Source organism: Zerene cesonia, unplaced genomic scaffold (assembly GCF_012273895.1).
Source record: "Zerene cesonia ecotype Mississippi unplaced genomic scaffold, Zerene_cesonia_1.1 Zces_u006, whole genome shotgun sequence".
NCBI lineage: Eukaryota > Metazoa > Arthropoda > Insecta > Lepidoptera > Pieridae > Zerene > Zerene cesonia.
Window position 1 is genome coordinate 1,329,847 of NW_024045136.1, and position 14,731 is coordinate 1,344,577.

Genomic DNA, 14,731 nt, shown 5'->3' on the forward strand with positions numbered 1-14,731 from the left:
GGGGCACTATAGATCTCTAGAAATCATTTCACACTTGAAACTTCTAAATAATTCAATATTCAATTTTCTTTGTTCAATGAACTGGTTTTTTTATGCGCTATTTTGAGATTGTACGATATTTTTGTGACATATAAAGGAATACCGGTTTATAGAAACTGGTATTGCCTCGTGGTGTATTAATATATAATCATCGACCAAACTAATTGGTAATATTTGTAATATTAACTTTATTGTGGCAGTCGAGCACGCTTTGGCACGAATTGGGCCAGCTCGCACCGGGGAAGTACCACACCCCCACAGAAAACCGGCGTGAAATAGTGGCATGCCACTGTGTTTCGTACGGTGAGTGGGGGAGCCGGAGGCCCGTTTCCTTTTCCTCACCCATCCCAGTCCATTCCTTCTTTCCAGTCTTTAATCCTTTCCTTTTCCCTTACTCCATAAAAGCGGGCAGCACATTGGTAAGAGGCACTACCTTTGCGAATGTTCATGGGCGGTGGTGATCGCTTACTATCAGGCGAACGACCAGCTATGACATAAAAAAAAAAAATAAAAAAAAATATTCGTTTCATAATCAACCATAAATATATTAGCTTTCCTTATCCTTTACCGTAAAAATAAGTCAACGCATTTGCAGCGATTTATCTGTAAATCTTCATGGGCGGTAGTAATCGCTTACCATCAGGCGAATCACCGGCTGTAGCATACAAAAACGCGGCTATTTCCTAATTCCACTTGTCGTATTTTGTCTGTCTGTCTTACTGTAAAACCCCAATCAAAAGACAGACAGACCTTGTTCTATACCATGTAGTGACAATCAATTTTCGTTACAGAATCAAGAAAACCGGTATTTAGAAACCGGTATGGTCTCGTGGGGTATCGGTTGTGGAAAGGATGGCACACCCGGGGTTTATGTGAATGTAGCTGTGTTCAGAGACTGGATAGATAGAAATATGGTACAGAATGGATATGATACTGCGTCGTATTCATTGAACTAATTGTGATTTAATAAATTAATTTTATAAAATATGATTTTGTTTTATTTATCTTAACTTTGGGTTGACTATTAGTTTGATCGAAATAAGAATGTACTTAAATTCTACACAACTGCTTCATTGATGTAGTGTGAGTTGATAAAAAATCGCAGCCAGTCACAGGGACCATTAATAAAGCGAGGGTAGTTGGGCGGAATGTAGAATAAATGACATACTTTCACCAAGGCGTAATCCGTACGACGACGTTTCTGAGTGATTCGACATTTTGTTTTGATAGCTAAACAAGTTTTGACAAGTTATGAAAAGCGACATCTTTATATAAACTGACAATTATTCATTCAACAGAATATTAAAACACAAATAAATATCAAAAGAATAATGTGAGAATTTTTTTAAACGATCTAGGTAGTTACTAGTTTATGAGACCGTCTTAAATAGTGAATAGATATATACAGAAACCATACCTTTTTATATTACTATACAAAAGACCTTGAAGATATGTAAAAAAATATATAATTAACACTAGCATACCCGGACACGCGTTGCTGTGGCCGAGTAATAATTCAAAATATTAAGATTATACATTATTGGGATAATTAAAAATAAAATCGAAATAAAAACTATCCTATATCTTAACCATGGTTTTACCAAATTACACATAAAATGCCAAATTTCATCAAAATCGGTTGAGTTGGTTCATTGGGAACATACATCATGACACTGGATTTTTATAAATATATATATGTTAACAATCAATTTCATTCAACATTATTGAAATATGAAACCGAATGTGAGGATCTTTGGGTAAACGTAATTATTTAAAAACGATGTTGTTTAAAATGATTCTGTCCATGCTATTTACCTCCCACCTCCTACCACTCGCACAGCTCTCTATAAATTTCTTTTAAATGCCAGTAATATCAAGGAGGTGGAAAATGTAATAATTCTTGGAGATTTTATTTTGATAATATAAAATGTGCCAATATTTCTATGAATCGTAAACCAATGGTTCCAATCGAATATCACAAATAATCTTGATCAAATTAATAATATACTGAATCACAATGGTAAAATGCTGGACTTAGCCCTGTCAGGGCTTTATATTAGGGCAGGGCATTATATCTTTTTGTACTGTTTCTTTGTCGATTGATGTATTGTTCAAACAATACCTCAACCACCGCCCCAGTCTACTGTTACGTATCGAATCTAATGTACATTATACATTACGTTGTAATGACTATTTTAGAAAAAAAGTGGTTTTTGTCAATATAAAACAACTTGATGTTAACGAATATGCTGGTCTCATCCTGCCAGATCTTATCCTTCCTATCTTTCTTAAACGTATAGCCCTATCCATAGCATCTCCTCTTGCCAATATTATTAATGAGTCACTCAAACAAGGTATATTTCCCGAGAGTTCAAGATTTCTAGGATTGTGTCAGTACATAAAAAGGGTGACCGAAGCATTGTTAGCAATTATAGACCTATCGCTATTTTATCGACACTATCTAAGGTATTCAAGTCTATATTTGTCTCGTAACTCGTTATTTGGAAATTTTTAATATTTTACTTTTGATATTTTTAATTGCGAAAATTGTGTATACCCAATAATTTACAATACATAAGATAAGATGATTTAATTTAATGTCTGTAGTTTAATTAATGTTTTTGTTGTTAATGTTCCATAAATGACATTCTGTATTAACAAAATTTAATCGCTAGGTATGTATTAATAATTCAATATATAGTACAAGGTATTGAAATCATATTGTATCCTACTAATATAAACGCAAAAGTTTTCTTATTGTTACTAAAGGCCCGTATCCTTTTCCTCATCTTCAGAGAATTTAGCTTTTTATTCATCAATCCTTTACTTTTTAGAATCGGGTAACGGATTTGTAGCAACCCTACGACTTAGTCCATTGAAATGTTACATTTTTTAGGCCTAACCTTGCGTTTTTTAGAGGACGCAATTTTATTTTTTTGATGTGTAGAGGGGGTCAGTGTAAAGCTAAAACCAAGTTTGTGGGGTCGCCACCCTTGTCCCATGGCCGCCATCGTGAAAATAGGGGTTGAAACGGTTTTAATGATATATCTCTTAAACTATTTATTTGATAAAAAAAAATTGTTAACATTTTTATTGCAAATTAAATTCTCTACAACTTTGGTCCAGTAACTTTTTGTCGTAGAACTATAAATAAAAAAGTTATAAGCGAAAATCTTCAGAAATTCGACCGCTCGGTCTAATAAAGATTTTACACCTTTTGCCTTCACAGTTCTTATTTTATTTTCACCTAAAGGTTTTTTACAAATAAAACAATCACTCATGATGGAATAATAGAAAAAGCACGCTTAAAAAGTCTAATAAGTCGAATATATCGCGTTTTAAATCCGTTAAAAAGTTTTTAATTTCTAAATGTATAATACTTGCATAAAACCAAACACAAGAAAATACTATAATTTTTTTTTATCAAATATATAGTTTAAGAGATATATCATAAAAACCGTTTCCACCCCTATTTTCAAGATGGCAGCCGTGGGACAAGGGTGGCGACCCCACAAACTTGGTTTTAGCTTTACACTGACCCCCCCTACACATCAAAAAAATAAAATTGCGTCCTCTAAAAAACCTCTTTTTACTTTTTGGGATTTAGACTAAATTTGTAATAACAACTATAACAGAAAACCAATGCTTCTAAATATAATTAAGCTTTATTTTCACCGAATATAACATTTCTTCAATACAGTCTAAGAATACTAGAATATGTATATAAAATCCTAGTCCTTTACATAGGAACACGCGAGTCGGAAAGAAAAATGAAAATAAAAAAAAACAAATTGGTCTCACGATTTAATACTTGTTCAAAACAACAAAACAATATAGAAACGCTGTAAAATAAACATCGGAAATTATATTTACAAGAAAATAAATCAATAAAACATTAGTTAATCGCTTGATTTCTGTAATATTTTCGCTTATAACTAAGTTTTGACAGATGACATTACGGTAGCCATGTTTTGAATTTCCCGCGTCATGTCCCTTTTGACGTTAGTTGTTTCATATATGTAGCCTGAATTTGTTCGAACCCTGGCACACGTAATCCATCTTTACAATAAATTATTTATCAACAATCAATAAATACCATCCATCTGTTACAATTTAGAATTATAGGTTACTTTATTATTGTGAAGGTCACTTAATTACAATTCTTATACATAATACATAGTTTTAGACGAAATATATGGAATGAAATTGGCACTAGCATGGAGGGCACACATTTCTCGACGTTAAATAAAATCGATTATACGACTATGCGAATACGAAAGCTCGGAATTATTGAAATCGTTGTCCTTGAAAATATTCGGGTACTTTAGGCCTAAGCGCTCTAATCATTTCTATGTGAATTCATATATAATTTAATACGCTTCAACTATTATATACCTAAGCTACTCTATCACAAATATACAATAGAATAAATGTTTGAAGATAGGCACGTTTTCGGTTTTTATTAGTAACTTTTTAATTCAATTTTTAATCTGGGAACACCAGTCTCTTCTATACTCCATGGTCAGCACCAAAACAGTTAAAAAAAATATGATTCTCCTGTCCGTTCACTTCAAAACAATAAAAATAAACCCATAGAAAAGTGTAATAAGACTTAAAAAAAATGGTAAGGAATATTTACTGTTTTGGCCCATCAATATTTCTTAACGAGAACTGACATTATAAAAATGCTTTCAACAATCTGTAAGTATTAGACTAATACTATTTCACTTGAGCTAAATTTGTAACTTCTTATTATTGTTAAAATTCCCTTTTGTACCATCACGTTTAAAACTTCGCGCCAATTTTCACAACACAAAAATTTCAAAATGACGTGTCAAAACGAAACTGTCAAAATAACTTTTTAAACGTAATTTTTGGCCAGGAATTAAATGTAAATGGTACAAAAGAGTTCTAACCGATCTATTCGGCTGCGTTGATGGTGATTGTTTTGCCCTTGGGGTCGTCGAAGCGGTCCATCGTTCTGATGTCCATCATCATCATGATGCCGTAGAAGGTGATGGCGAGAAGGATGAACACTACAAAGAGACCAGACCAGATGGGAACGGAGAAGAAGCCGACACAGTTGAAGGAATCACCGAATGGCGGTGTGTCGCTCGAGTTTGTGTCCTTGAAGAATGGTTGTACCTGAAATTAATAGTTACATGTTAAATCTTAGGAAATTTCGTGCGTTTAATTTTGTTATGTTTTAAATAACATGTTACAAAATTTGGTTGGAGAACGTCAAATTTTAAATACAATTTAGGAATAAGAAAAAAATAAATTCAACCATACCACACAGAGGAATACAGAAAATTATAAACAAAAAAAAAAAACATCTCTAAGGCACTATACAATGTTCTTATTTTTGTAGGTATCATTTTGTAGGTATCTTATATACCTACTTGTATGATTGATATGTAATTACTACTTGTGCTGCGAGAACCATCATCTCATATTCAAAGACCTGTATTTTCATCATTACTACATTTAACATAACATATAATATTGAGTTGTGATAACTACAAAATTTTCTAGATATTGGAGTTTAACTACAAGATCATGAGCATCATACTACATAATATGCTACTCTTTGTACTGTGCCTTTACACTATCCTACTATCCTACTTCCTACTTCGTACTAATATTATAAATGCGAAAGTTTGTAAGGATCTGTGTATGTTTGTTGCTCTTTCATGCAAAAACTACCTAACCGAATGCAATGAAATTTGGTACGTAGATAGCTGGACAACTGGAATAACATTTTTTTTTTTTTTTTTTTTTTTTTCAAGACCTGCAATCAGTCGCAAGACTATAAGCAGATGAGGTGATTAGGATTTCAAATTTAGTACGCGACGAGACCAGTGCCTCGTCTGCCTCTTACAATACATCCTTCCTTTTCAGCCTCTTTGCCGTACAGGAAGGGTTTATGAGTTCGTGAGCAAGGGGATTGGGGTGACACGACAGGCGATCAGCGTATTTCTTTTTATATTTCTCTATTTCCTCTTGTACAGTCGGAACATTTAAATATTTATGAATCTCCACATTTTTGGAAAACCAGGGGGCATTTGTGATGGTACGCAGGATGTGATTCTGGATACGTTGAATGCACATTATGTTGCTATTGCTGGCGGTTCCCCATAGAGGAACACCATAGGTCCAGATGGGCTTTAAAACAGTGTTGTAAATTAGGAGCTTATTATCGACGGATAGGACTGAGTTTCTACTCATAAGCCAGGATAGGTTACGAAATTTATAATTTATTTCATCTCGTTTTTTCTTTATATGGAGAGCCCAGGCAACTTTTTATCCGATATTCCTATGGGATACGGACTTACGCGGGTGAAACCGCGGGGCGCAGCTTAGTAACATATAATATTGAATTGTGATAACTACAAAATTTTCTAGATATTGGAGTTTAACTACGACATCAAGAGCATTATACTACATAATATACTACTCTTTGTACCGTACTTTTACGCTATCCTACTTCCTACTATCCTACTAATATTATAAATGCGAAAATTTGTAAGGATGTGTGTTTGTTGCTCTTTCACGCAAAAACTACAAAACCGATTGCAATGAAATTTGGTACATAGTCAGCTTGACAACTGGAATAACATATAGGCGACTTTTTATCCCGATACTCCTACGGGATGCAGAATTACGCGGGTGAAACCGCGAGGCGCAGCTAGATTTTCTAATAAAACCTCCAATTAACTTTCAAAACTATACCTGTTAGTGCCTTAATACCATCCGCACACTAAAAAGTGAGGGAATCAAAATACCTATTTATCTCTACCTACCTTCAAATCTTGGAAGGTGAGTGACATTTGATTGGTATCATTGCCGCTGTTAAAGGTGGCGTTCTGTCCGCAACGGTATGAGAATCCCATCAGCGCATACACTTCAGACTGTCCCGCCAGCTCCTCTGTGAAGGTCGGTTGACTCTGGCTGTATGTAATCGAGTCTGAAATTGAGGGAACAAGGCCTTTAATGTTAAATTAAAATTCGAAATGTTAATAGGATATTACAGTGTTCACTTCACCTTATATCACACTAATATTATAAATGTGAAAGATTGTTTGTTTGGATGTTTGTTTGTCAATCACACTGAAACTACTAAACGGATTTTCATGAAACTTTGTATACAAACAGGGCATGAGCTAACTTGGATGATAGGATACTTTTAAGAATCTTTATATCCTGTTGGAGCTTTTAGTATTACAAAATACAGTGCCAGTTTTATGTGATTTTGTATGTTATTGATGGAATGAGTGTTCATGTTGATGTCGTACTGAGAGTACTAAAAGAAACTAAAAATCATCATATTTTTTTTATAATTTACCTAGCTATGTTTCACGTCAATTAATAATATATACATTATGATTGTTAGCATGTCAGTGTTAGTAGTCATACTAGTACTAGGAAATAGCCTTACCATTATAGTCTGTATTTTATTCGTAAACTGATTAAATTTCATAAGCCGAGTGACACTAGTGTTCTAGAAGAACAATGCTTGCTGATGCAGCTAGTTCTTATGCAAAAAACGAAATAATTGACAAATTGTAGGCTATATACACCAAAAAGTAACAGTAATTGAAAAAGTCACCGCTAACTTTTAAGACTAACCATGTTTGTGTTTCACAATGTTTTCTATCTTACACTGAATGCCAAGAAAAACGAAAAGTACATGACAAGCTCGGGAGCCAGAGAGTTGAAATCTCAGTGGTAAGCTAATTGGTGCTTATAACTTCACCTGAGTGGTAGTGTCCACTTGACATGAAAAGTTTTTTTATTGTCTTAGAAACTAATGAAGCGCACCTAAAAATAACTTCAAACAACATTAAATTACTATATTAATGTTTAATAAGATTAATTTTCAGTTATAACATTTTTTTTTTAATTGTAATTAATGCTATAAAAGAGAAAAAAATTCAATTAAATCTGAATCCCTTTTTCAAATCATAAAAATTTTATTTTATATTAGAAATCAAATCACATTTATGTCATTAAATTCTCCAGTAAATAAAGTGCTCAAAAATTTTCAAATTTATGTGTTTGTTGGTGGCATTATAAATTGACACAGACAATATTAACTTTTTCAGGGCATATGTGTTAAAAATATAACTTATTAGAATTATTTAAACTCTGATAATAATAGAAAGACTGTTTATCTGTATAACGATATAAATACTTTATCTATTCACAGAAATTCAAATCAGACCCACTACATAGTAGACAGTGACAAGACTTATGATTCATTGAAGGGGTAAAAATTCTTTTTAACAATCAGGTGGTGGTATCACTCCAAATTCCATAATTGGAGCAAATGGCAACAATTGCATATCAAACATAGAGTCACAACAATCCAATTGAGATCAACCTTTCTTTTAGGGCTGTCAATTAAAAACAATAATTTCTTGTTCAAACAGCAGACCAGTAATCATTATTCTGGCAGCACACTGTTATCGGAGTTTAGATATACATACATACTAGACTAGTACTGACTGTAGGCTAGAATCAATAAAACCTAAGTATACATTGATATATTAATAAAATTTCTTTATTTTTTATTTTAAAATAAAATACATAGTATCCTACTAATATCATAAATGTGAAATTTTGTAATGATGTGTGTGTTTTTTGCACGCAAAAACTACTGAACTGATTGCAATGGAATTTGGTACGTAGACAGCTGGACAACTGGAATAACACATAGGCAACTTTTAATCCCAATGTTCCTACGGCATAAGAACTTACGCAGGTGAAACCGCGGGGCGCAGCTAGCATCTAATAAATCTAAATGTTAAGTATAACACTATATTTTCCCAAAAATAGCCCATACTGATAAATGTGACATTAGAAACACTTATCAATTACGTACAGGAATGCAAAATGCAAATACTTTTTGCAAAAAATACATGTCTATATGTATAAAAGAATGCTTCCTACTAAGCATTTATCACTTACACACACATCTTCATTAAGGCTTTAGTCAAACTTCAACCATGTATGTCCACTAGTATATTGTTATTATGTGTTTAATTGAAAGTTGTGTTCTTTTGTATTTTTATAACATCTTTTTTAAATATGTGTACTACTCCATTAGAGTTGCAAATAGTATAAACTTCTTTTATTTATTGTTTTGAAAAACAGCAAGTAAGAATTTATCAAGTTGAAAAAACTTATTCCACAATCGACTTTGCTTATATCAGTTAATACAAATGAAATGAAACATACCCATAAACCAGTATCCTTGCTTCTGTGTGAAATACAAAACAATAGATTGATTGCCTCCGAAATCCAAGGTTGTGTTCATAGCCATAGCATCAATGACAGAGTTGCTGGCGGTGATGCCGTGTAAATGGGTAACACCAGATTTGGAGGTGATGATGATGTTCTTGGTGTAGAAACGTAGGCCGTTCAGCTCGGGGTTTTGGTAGGTAGCTGGGGCAGCTTGACGGCGCACACGGGAGTGTGCTTCAGGGACAGTCCATGAAGGAAAACGGCCTGTGTACACCGACACAACGTTGTCGTAATTCTTTTGCAGTTTTGTGAACATTTCCTCCATGAAATCATTGTGGCGGCGCAACATATCAGCTCTAGATTCACCTTCGCGAGCGTCCTTGAGGGTTATAAAGAGGAATTTCCCGCTATCCTTCTCGATTTCGGCGGACAAGCCGTTCTCGGTCAACGTCACATGATCAGCTTTGTTGGAGTCGGAGAACTTGTTGAGGACATCCAAGGCATTCTTAACGGACGGTAAGTAGACGGCATCACCGATGTTAGCATGCAAATAGGGAAACGGTGTTTCGCCTTCGGAATTTTTGCGAGATAGATCCTCGACGGAAAGGGTCTCGTCTATGAAAACAACCGTAAACGGGTCGTTGTTCAATTGGCTTTTCAGCACATCTTCGAATTCGAGTTCGGAAACCTCTGATAGAGGGTTTGATTTTATCGAGGGTTTGGCGAGATCCCCCCACAGGAATACAGGCACACTCACCGATGCAAAGCTAGATGCGACACTTAACACTAAAAAAGATAACACTAAACGGCTAAACGCCATTTTTACTGACTAATATGTGGACGTAACGGACTAAAAGTAATGTTTTAGCCCAAAACTGTCATAAAAAGACGAAAAATGGGCGATGACGAGTGACCATGGGTCATGTGAAAAGTGATCATATGATTGATTTGACGCTTGTCTTTGACTCCTGTGTTACAATATCAAAAAATATTTTATATTGAAATTTTACCTCGAAATAAAGGCCACCATGCACCATTGTAACAGAAACAGGCTTAATTTTCGTAATTTTTCAACTTATATAGGTACCTAATTTTCATAAATTAAAGCAAATTCAACAAAGAACTTAACTTTAAATAAACAGTTTTTATATATTTTTTTTTTATTCTTTTCTTCGTTGACGCAGAAAAAGAACAGAAGAAAACTCGTACTGTCAAATCGCAATAAAAATAAAGTAGTAAAATAAATGATTTTACAAAATGTGGCTTGGTCTTATTATAGGTTTAAGACTATTAAATTGCGGCTTCGCTATGGATTCTGTGCCGGTATTCATCATGGATTTTGAATCAGTTCTGCCACACGTAATCGTCGACCCAAATCCCTTTTACAAAGTAGACTCTATCGTTTTCTTCGATATTATTCATGAAGCACTAAAAAATGGCAGAATTGTATTAATGTTCATAGAAGAAAAGTTTAGTGTCGAAGATATAAGTATTAAGGATACACACGGTTCTCCGTTTTTCAATTTACGCCAAGGTCTGATTGATGGCAAAGTAAAATATTTTCCGAGTGTCGCAGAACCATACAAAATGTTAAAACAAGTATTCCAACATGAGAGGCACAATGTATTTTATTTGCGCAGTACGAGTAGCAAAATTCAAATACACAAGGATCGTTACAAACATTATTATATTTATTTCATGGACTCCTCAAATGAAACGCGAGCAGAGGCGCTGAGACGTCACGATTTAATAATGCGCGAGGTATATTTTGTCATAAGGCGAATGGCTACTGGTCCAATTGTAGCATTTTATACTGGAAAAACAAATCCGATTGTTGTGGAGAAAATTAATTTCCTGTCCATGAAGCCCTCGGTGGATAAACGAGCGCCTGGTGTTACTATAACTAGTACAGGAGGATTATTTCGGTTGATTGGTATGTGCTTAATATTGTAATCTTTCCTTCAACTAATTCGAATACTTCCTTTAACTAGTTCGAATACTGGCGGCATGCGCGACGCGATTTGCTTATTTGCGTTTGCTTAGCCTGCTAAAGTGAGGCAAAACGTCTTTATTCTATAAGGTTTTTCATTGGAAAACTTGTGTTCTAGTATCTAAACTGAAGTTTTGTTAGTATAAGCATAAATTTAATTAGGAAAAGAAGAGAAGAGGTCTTTGAATTGAATACTCAATATTTTATATTGGAATAATTTAAGCGTCAGCCGTCAGCGGCATTTCCAAAATTCCGACTCTTTAAAGCCTTAGGTGGTTTACCTAAAAAATAAAGACAAAGGTAACAGTTTAATACATCGCATAATATTAATAAATGTTGAATAATAATAAATAATGCACACATATATTATTAGTCTATTTATTATCGGTGTCTTCTTATTGAATTCTTCATGAGAAAAGGATTTTCTATACAGTAAATAATTTATATGCTCTTTGTTTTGAATAAGTTGACCGGGTTGCGACCGGATATGAAAAGAATTAAGCAAAACTCGTAAACAATTCACAGACAATATATAACTGTATTAGTACATTATTTTATCATTAACTTACATACTTGTCTGCGTCTCTTCCACTATTAAACGCGCCAGCGTGAACACACCCGTACGAAGTAGCTGACGCAATTGGCGCGAGCGAGTCCACGTCCTACGTAGGATTCGCATCAGTTTGAACGAAGCTTATTTCCTTTTCCTAGTGACTTATTTCAAAGTTGTAGTACCTACAACCTTTGAATTCATAAGCGTATTGTATCTACTTGTATATTGAGCCCCTTGAGTATAAAATTCAATTTTTCATAATTCCCGCGCATTACAATTTAATTATATGATAAGTTAATTAGAGCGAAATGAATAATTCGCGGAATTGGTACATATATCGTATCCTAGATCTACAGACTCTGCAGGGCTCTGTTATGGCCCTTTCGTCCTACCTTTTAATTCATCTGTAACTGTAAACGCGAAAATCTTAAAGAATATTTGTGACTCTCCCGCAAAAACCACTGAATGGATATTCACGATATTTTACAGCGATGTAGCTTACGTACCAGAATAACACAAACGTTACAATACAAATACTTATATAGATGAACTAAAGCCTGTGTAAAGAACGAGGTACTTTTCAGCTGGTAAAATAACTTTTAATATTAGTCGTGTATTGTTTAAGTTGATTATAAATGTTCAAAAATACAAATATCATGTTTAAAATAATCGTTTGGCTAAAAGCACTCCATAATGACATTTGAATTATCTTAAAGGTGTATATTCAACATTGGGTTCCCGTCGCTCCACGTTCAGTCAAATACCACTCGTAGCTGAAGAAACGTGGACCCGCCGCCATCTCAACACCAGAATGGCATACACCGATTTCGAATTAGAGTTCTCGTTTTCCTTTAAAGATGAAGGATGGATTGTTGGTATGTTCATATTATGTTATTACGTAATTGAATCTCTTGAACGTTATCTAACAGAATTTTGTAGGTACGAACGAACAGTTTCAATCTTCTCAAAAGATGAGTATAATGTATATGTTTTCAAACATCATGTTACATTATAATATATGTATACTAAAATGGAATATAATATGTAATAGGAATATAATATGTAAAAATATTGTTCAATTCAATTCTTTTGGTGAGTTGAATTGAACAATATTTTTTGCATATTATATTACATTTTAGTCTTACACCTTTAAACGAGCAATTCTTGTATATATATATATATATATATATATATATATATATATATATATATATATATATATATATATATATATATATATATATATATATATATATATATATATATATATATGTATATATAATTGGAATCTCGGAATCGGCTCCGACGATTTTCATGAAATTTAGTATATGGGGGGTTTCGGGGGCGATAAATCGATCTAGCTAGGAATTTGTTTTAGAAAATGTCATATTCGTGTTTTTTTTTCTGACATCTATTGGTGAATAATAATACTATTTTGCTTCGTAGATAGCTGGACAACTGAAATAACACATAGGCACTTTTTATACCGATATTCCTACGGGTTACGGACTTACGCGGTTTCAACCGCGGGTCACAGCTAGTATACATAATATATTATAATGTAACATGATGTTCGAAATTTATTGTTCTTTGTGATTTAAAAAATCAACATGTCAAACAACGATTTAATTGCACAGATAACATAGCCCTCCTCGAATACGGCGAAGAGGTTGGTCGCACGAAACTCGGCGTAGGTGCACCCTGGCGCTGGTCGTATGTATGCGGGGAACCGCTCGTTTTGGTCAACACAAGGGATGGTAGCTCTGTGATCATTTCTCAATATCAGGTATTGAAAGAAATAAAGGTAATAGTATTATATATTATCTGTGGTAGTAGGTTGGTGGACGATTTCTTGTAGATGGTGGTAAGAAATAGGATTTCTATTGTTATATGTTTGATAGGTAATTTAATTATCTCGATAATATTTCACTGATATCTGTTTTGTACAATTTATATCGTATTCGAAAGAGTCCTTGTTTTTATTTTTGATGTGAAATTTTCTGGCGTGGCTAAATGATAGCGATAATAATATATACAGTCTATATGCAGTAGTGTGTACGGTGTAATATTTTATTTTATCATTATGACATATTTAGTTCCAATCACAGTCTATTCTTTGCATATTAATTTTATAAAATAATGTCGATGTTTCACATCTGCCAGGCGTCTCGTGACGGCTCACATTTTTTTTATTTACAGATACAGCCGTTTCATACAGATTTAATACTACGCAACGGATCTGAAGGCAACGACACACACTGCTTTGGCCCAGCGGTACACTGCGGGCCATATTTTAATGCGCATATTCTAGCTGGGTTGATGGTAACATTTTTCTGTCTCGGAATATTGACGTACGGTATTACCAGTTTGTATAATTGTCCAGCGAATGATAGATATGACGACCCGCAAGGAAAGCAGTTGGTGATTGTGTCGGATGGCTCACATTAATTTTGTGTATTTATTTAATTAGGGAAAATAGTGATGTTTAAGTTTTTTTATTACGAACGATTACGATTAAACGATTTAAGAGTGAGAATAAACTTTTTTTACTAAACTTGTTATAAGAGTGTCTTTAGTTTTAATGTAATCGTCGACTGATGAATAAAGTTTTAGTTTTGAATCTACCTCGTTTCTTTTCAAAGTATTCCCCTTAAGTCATCAATTTGATCCGATCTTTTTGTAAAATATAATTAAGTCGATTTAATACATAGTAGGTATGCGGACTTGGAAAATTTATTTAACGAATGGCAACCCAGATCGCATAAACTTAACAATTGTCATTAGTCCTCACGGCATCACTTGACAGCGAAAAGCGGAAGTTCGAATTAATTTGAATCTAGAACTACATATAATTTCTTTGACAGCTAGCTATAGTCTAAGATCCGGCCGCGTGATTTATACGT

The 14,731-nt window shown here is 33.8% G+C and overlaps 3 protein-coding genes across 3 annotated transcripts in view; 2 read left to right on the forward strand and 1 right to left on the reverse strand.

The window, feature by feature from the left end:
• LOC119838934 (phenoloxidase-activating factor 2-like) overlaps positions 1–1,026 on the forward strand; it is a 10,626-nt gene extending 9,600 nt beyond the window's left edge. Inside the window, exon 9 of the mRNA XM_038365079.1 lies at positions 831–1,026. Within this exon, the coding sequence (XP_038221007.1) occupies positions 831–995 (165 nt within the window). The 3' untranslated portion in view covers positions 996–1,026. The remainder of the gene's footprint in view (positions 1–830) is intronic.
• Positions 1,027–3,690: 2,664 nt separating this feature from the next.
• Positions 3,691–10,236, reverse strand: LOC119838903 (V-type proton ATPase subunit S1). Its single transcript, XM_038365047.1, has 3 exons — positions 9,280–10,236; positions 6,843–7,006; positions 3,691–5,184 (listed from the first exon to the last, which is right to left on the reverse strand). The coding sequence occupies exons 1-3, from the start codon at positions 10,103–10,105 to the stop codon at positions 4,960–4,962; spliced, it is 1,215 nt and encodes a 404-aa protein (XP_038220975.1). The 5' UTR covers positions 10,106–10,236; the 3' UTR covers positions 3,691–4,959.
• Positions 10,237–10,489: 253 nt separating this feature from the next.
• Positions 10,490–14,286, forward strand: LOC119838932. The gene is made up of 4 exons (XM_038365078.1): positions 10,490–11,218; positions 12,545–12,703; positions 13,466–13,614; positions 14,028–14,286. Exons 1-4 carry the CDS (start codon positions 10,543–10,545, stop codon positions 14,274–14,276), a joined length of 1,233 nt encoding a protein of 410 aa, XP_038221006.1. The 5' UTR covers positions 10,490–10,542; the 3' UTR covers positions 14,277–14,286.
• The last annotated feature ends 445 nt before the right edge of the window (positions 14,287–14,731 follow it).

Bases quoted from the DNA above. Each gene is read 5' to 3' on its own strand.
- LOC119838932 (XM_038365078.1), top strand. From the start codon at position 10,543: ATGTGGCTTGGTCTTATTATAGGTTTAAGACTATTAAATTGCGGCTTC. The intron at 12,704-13,465 runs GTATGTTCATAT...TTAATTGCACAG, and splicing joins AGATGAAGGATGGATTGTTG to ATAACATAGCCCTCCTCGAA. The intron at 13,615-14,027 runs GTATTGAAAGAA...TTTTATTTACAG, and splicing joins TGATCATTTCTCAATATCAG to ATACAGCCGTTTCATACAGA.
- LOC119838903 (XM_038365047.1), bottom strand. From the start codon at position 10,105: ATGGCGTTTAGCCGTTTAGTGTTATCTTTTTTAGTGTTAAGTGTCGCA. The intron at 7,007-9,279 runs GTATGTTTCATT...CCTCAATTTCAG, and splicing joins GCAAGGATACTGGTTTATGG to ACTCGATTACATACAGCCAG. The intron at 5,185-6,842 runs GTAGGTAGAGAT...TATTAATTTCAG, and splicing joins TCACCTTCCAAGATTTGAAG to GTACAACCATTCTTCAAGGA.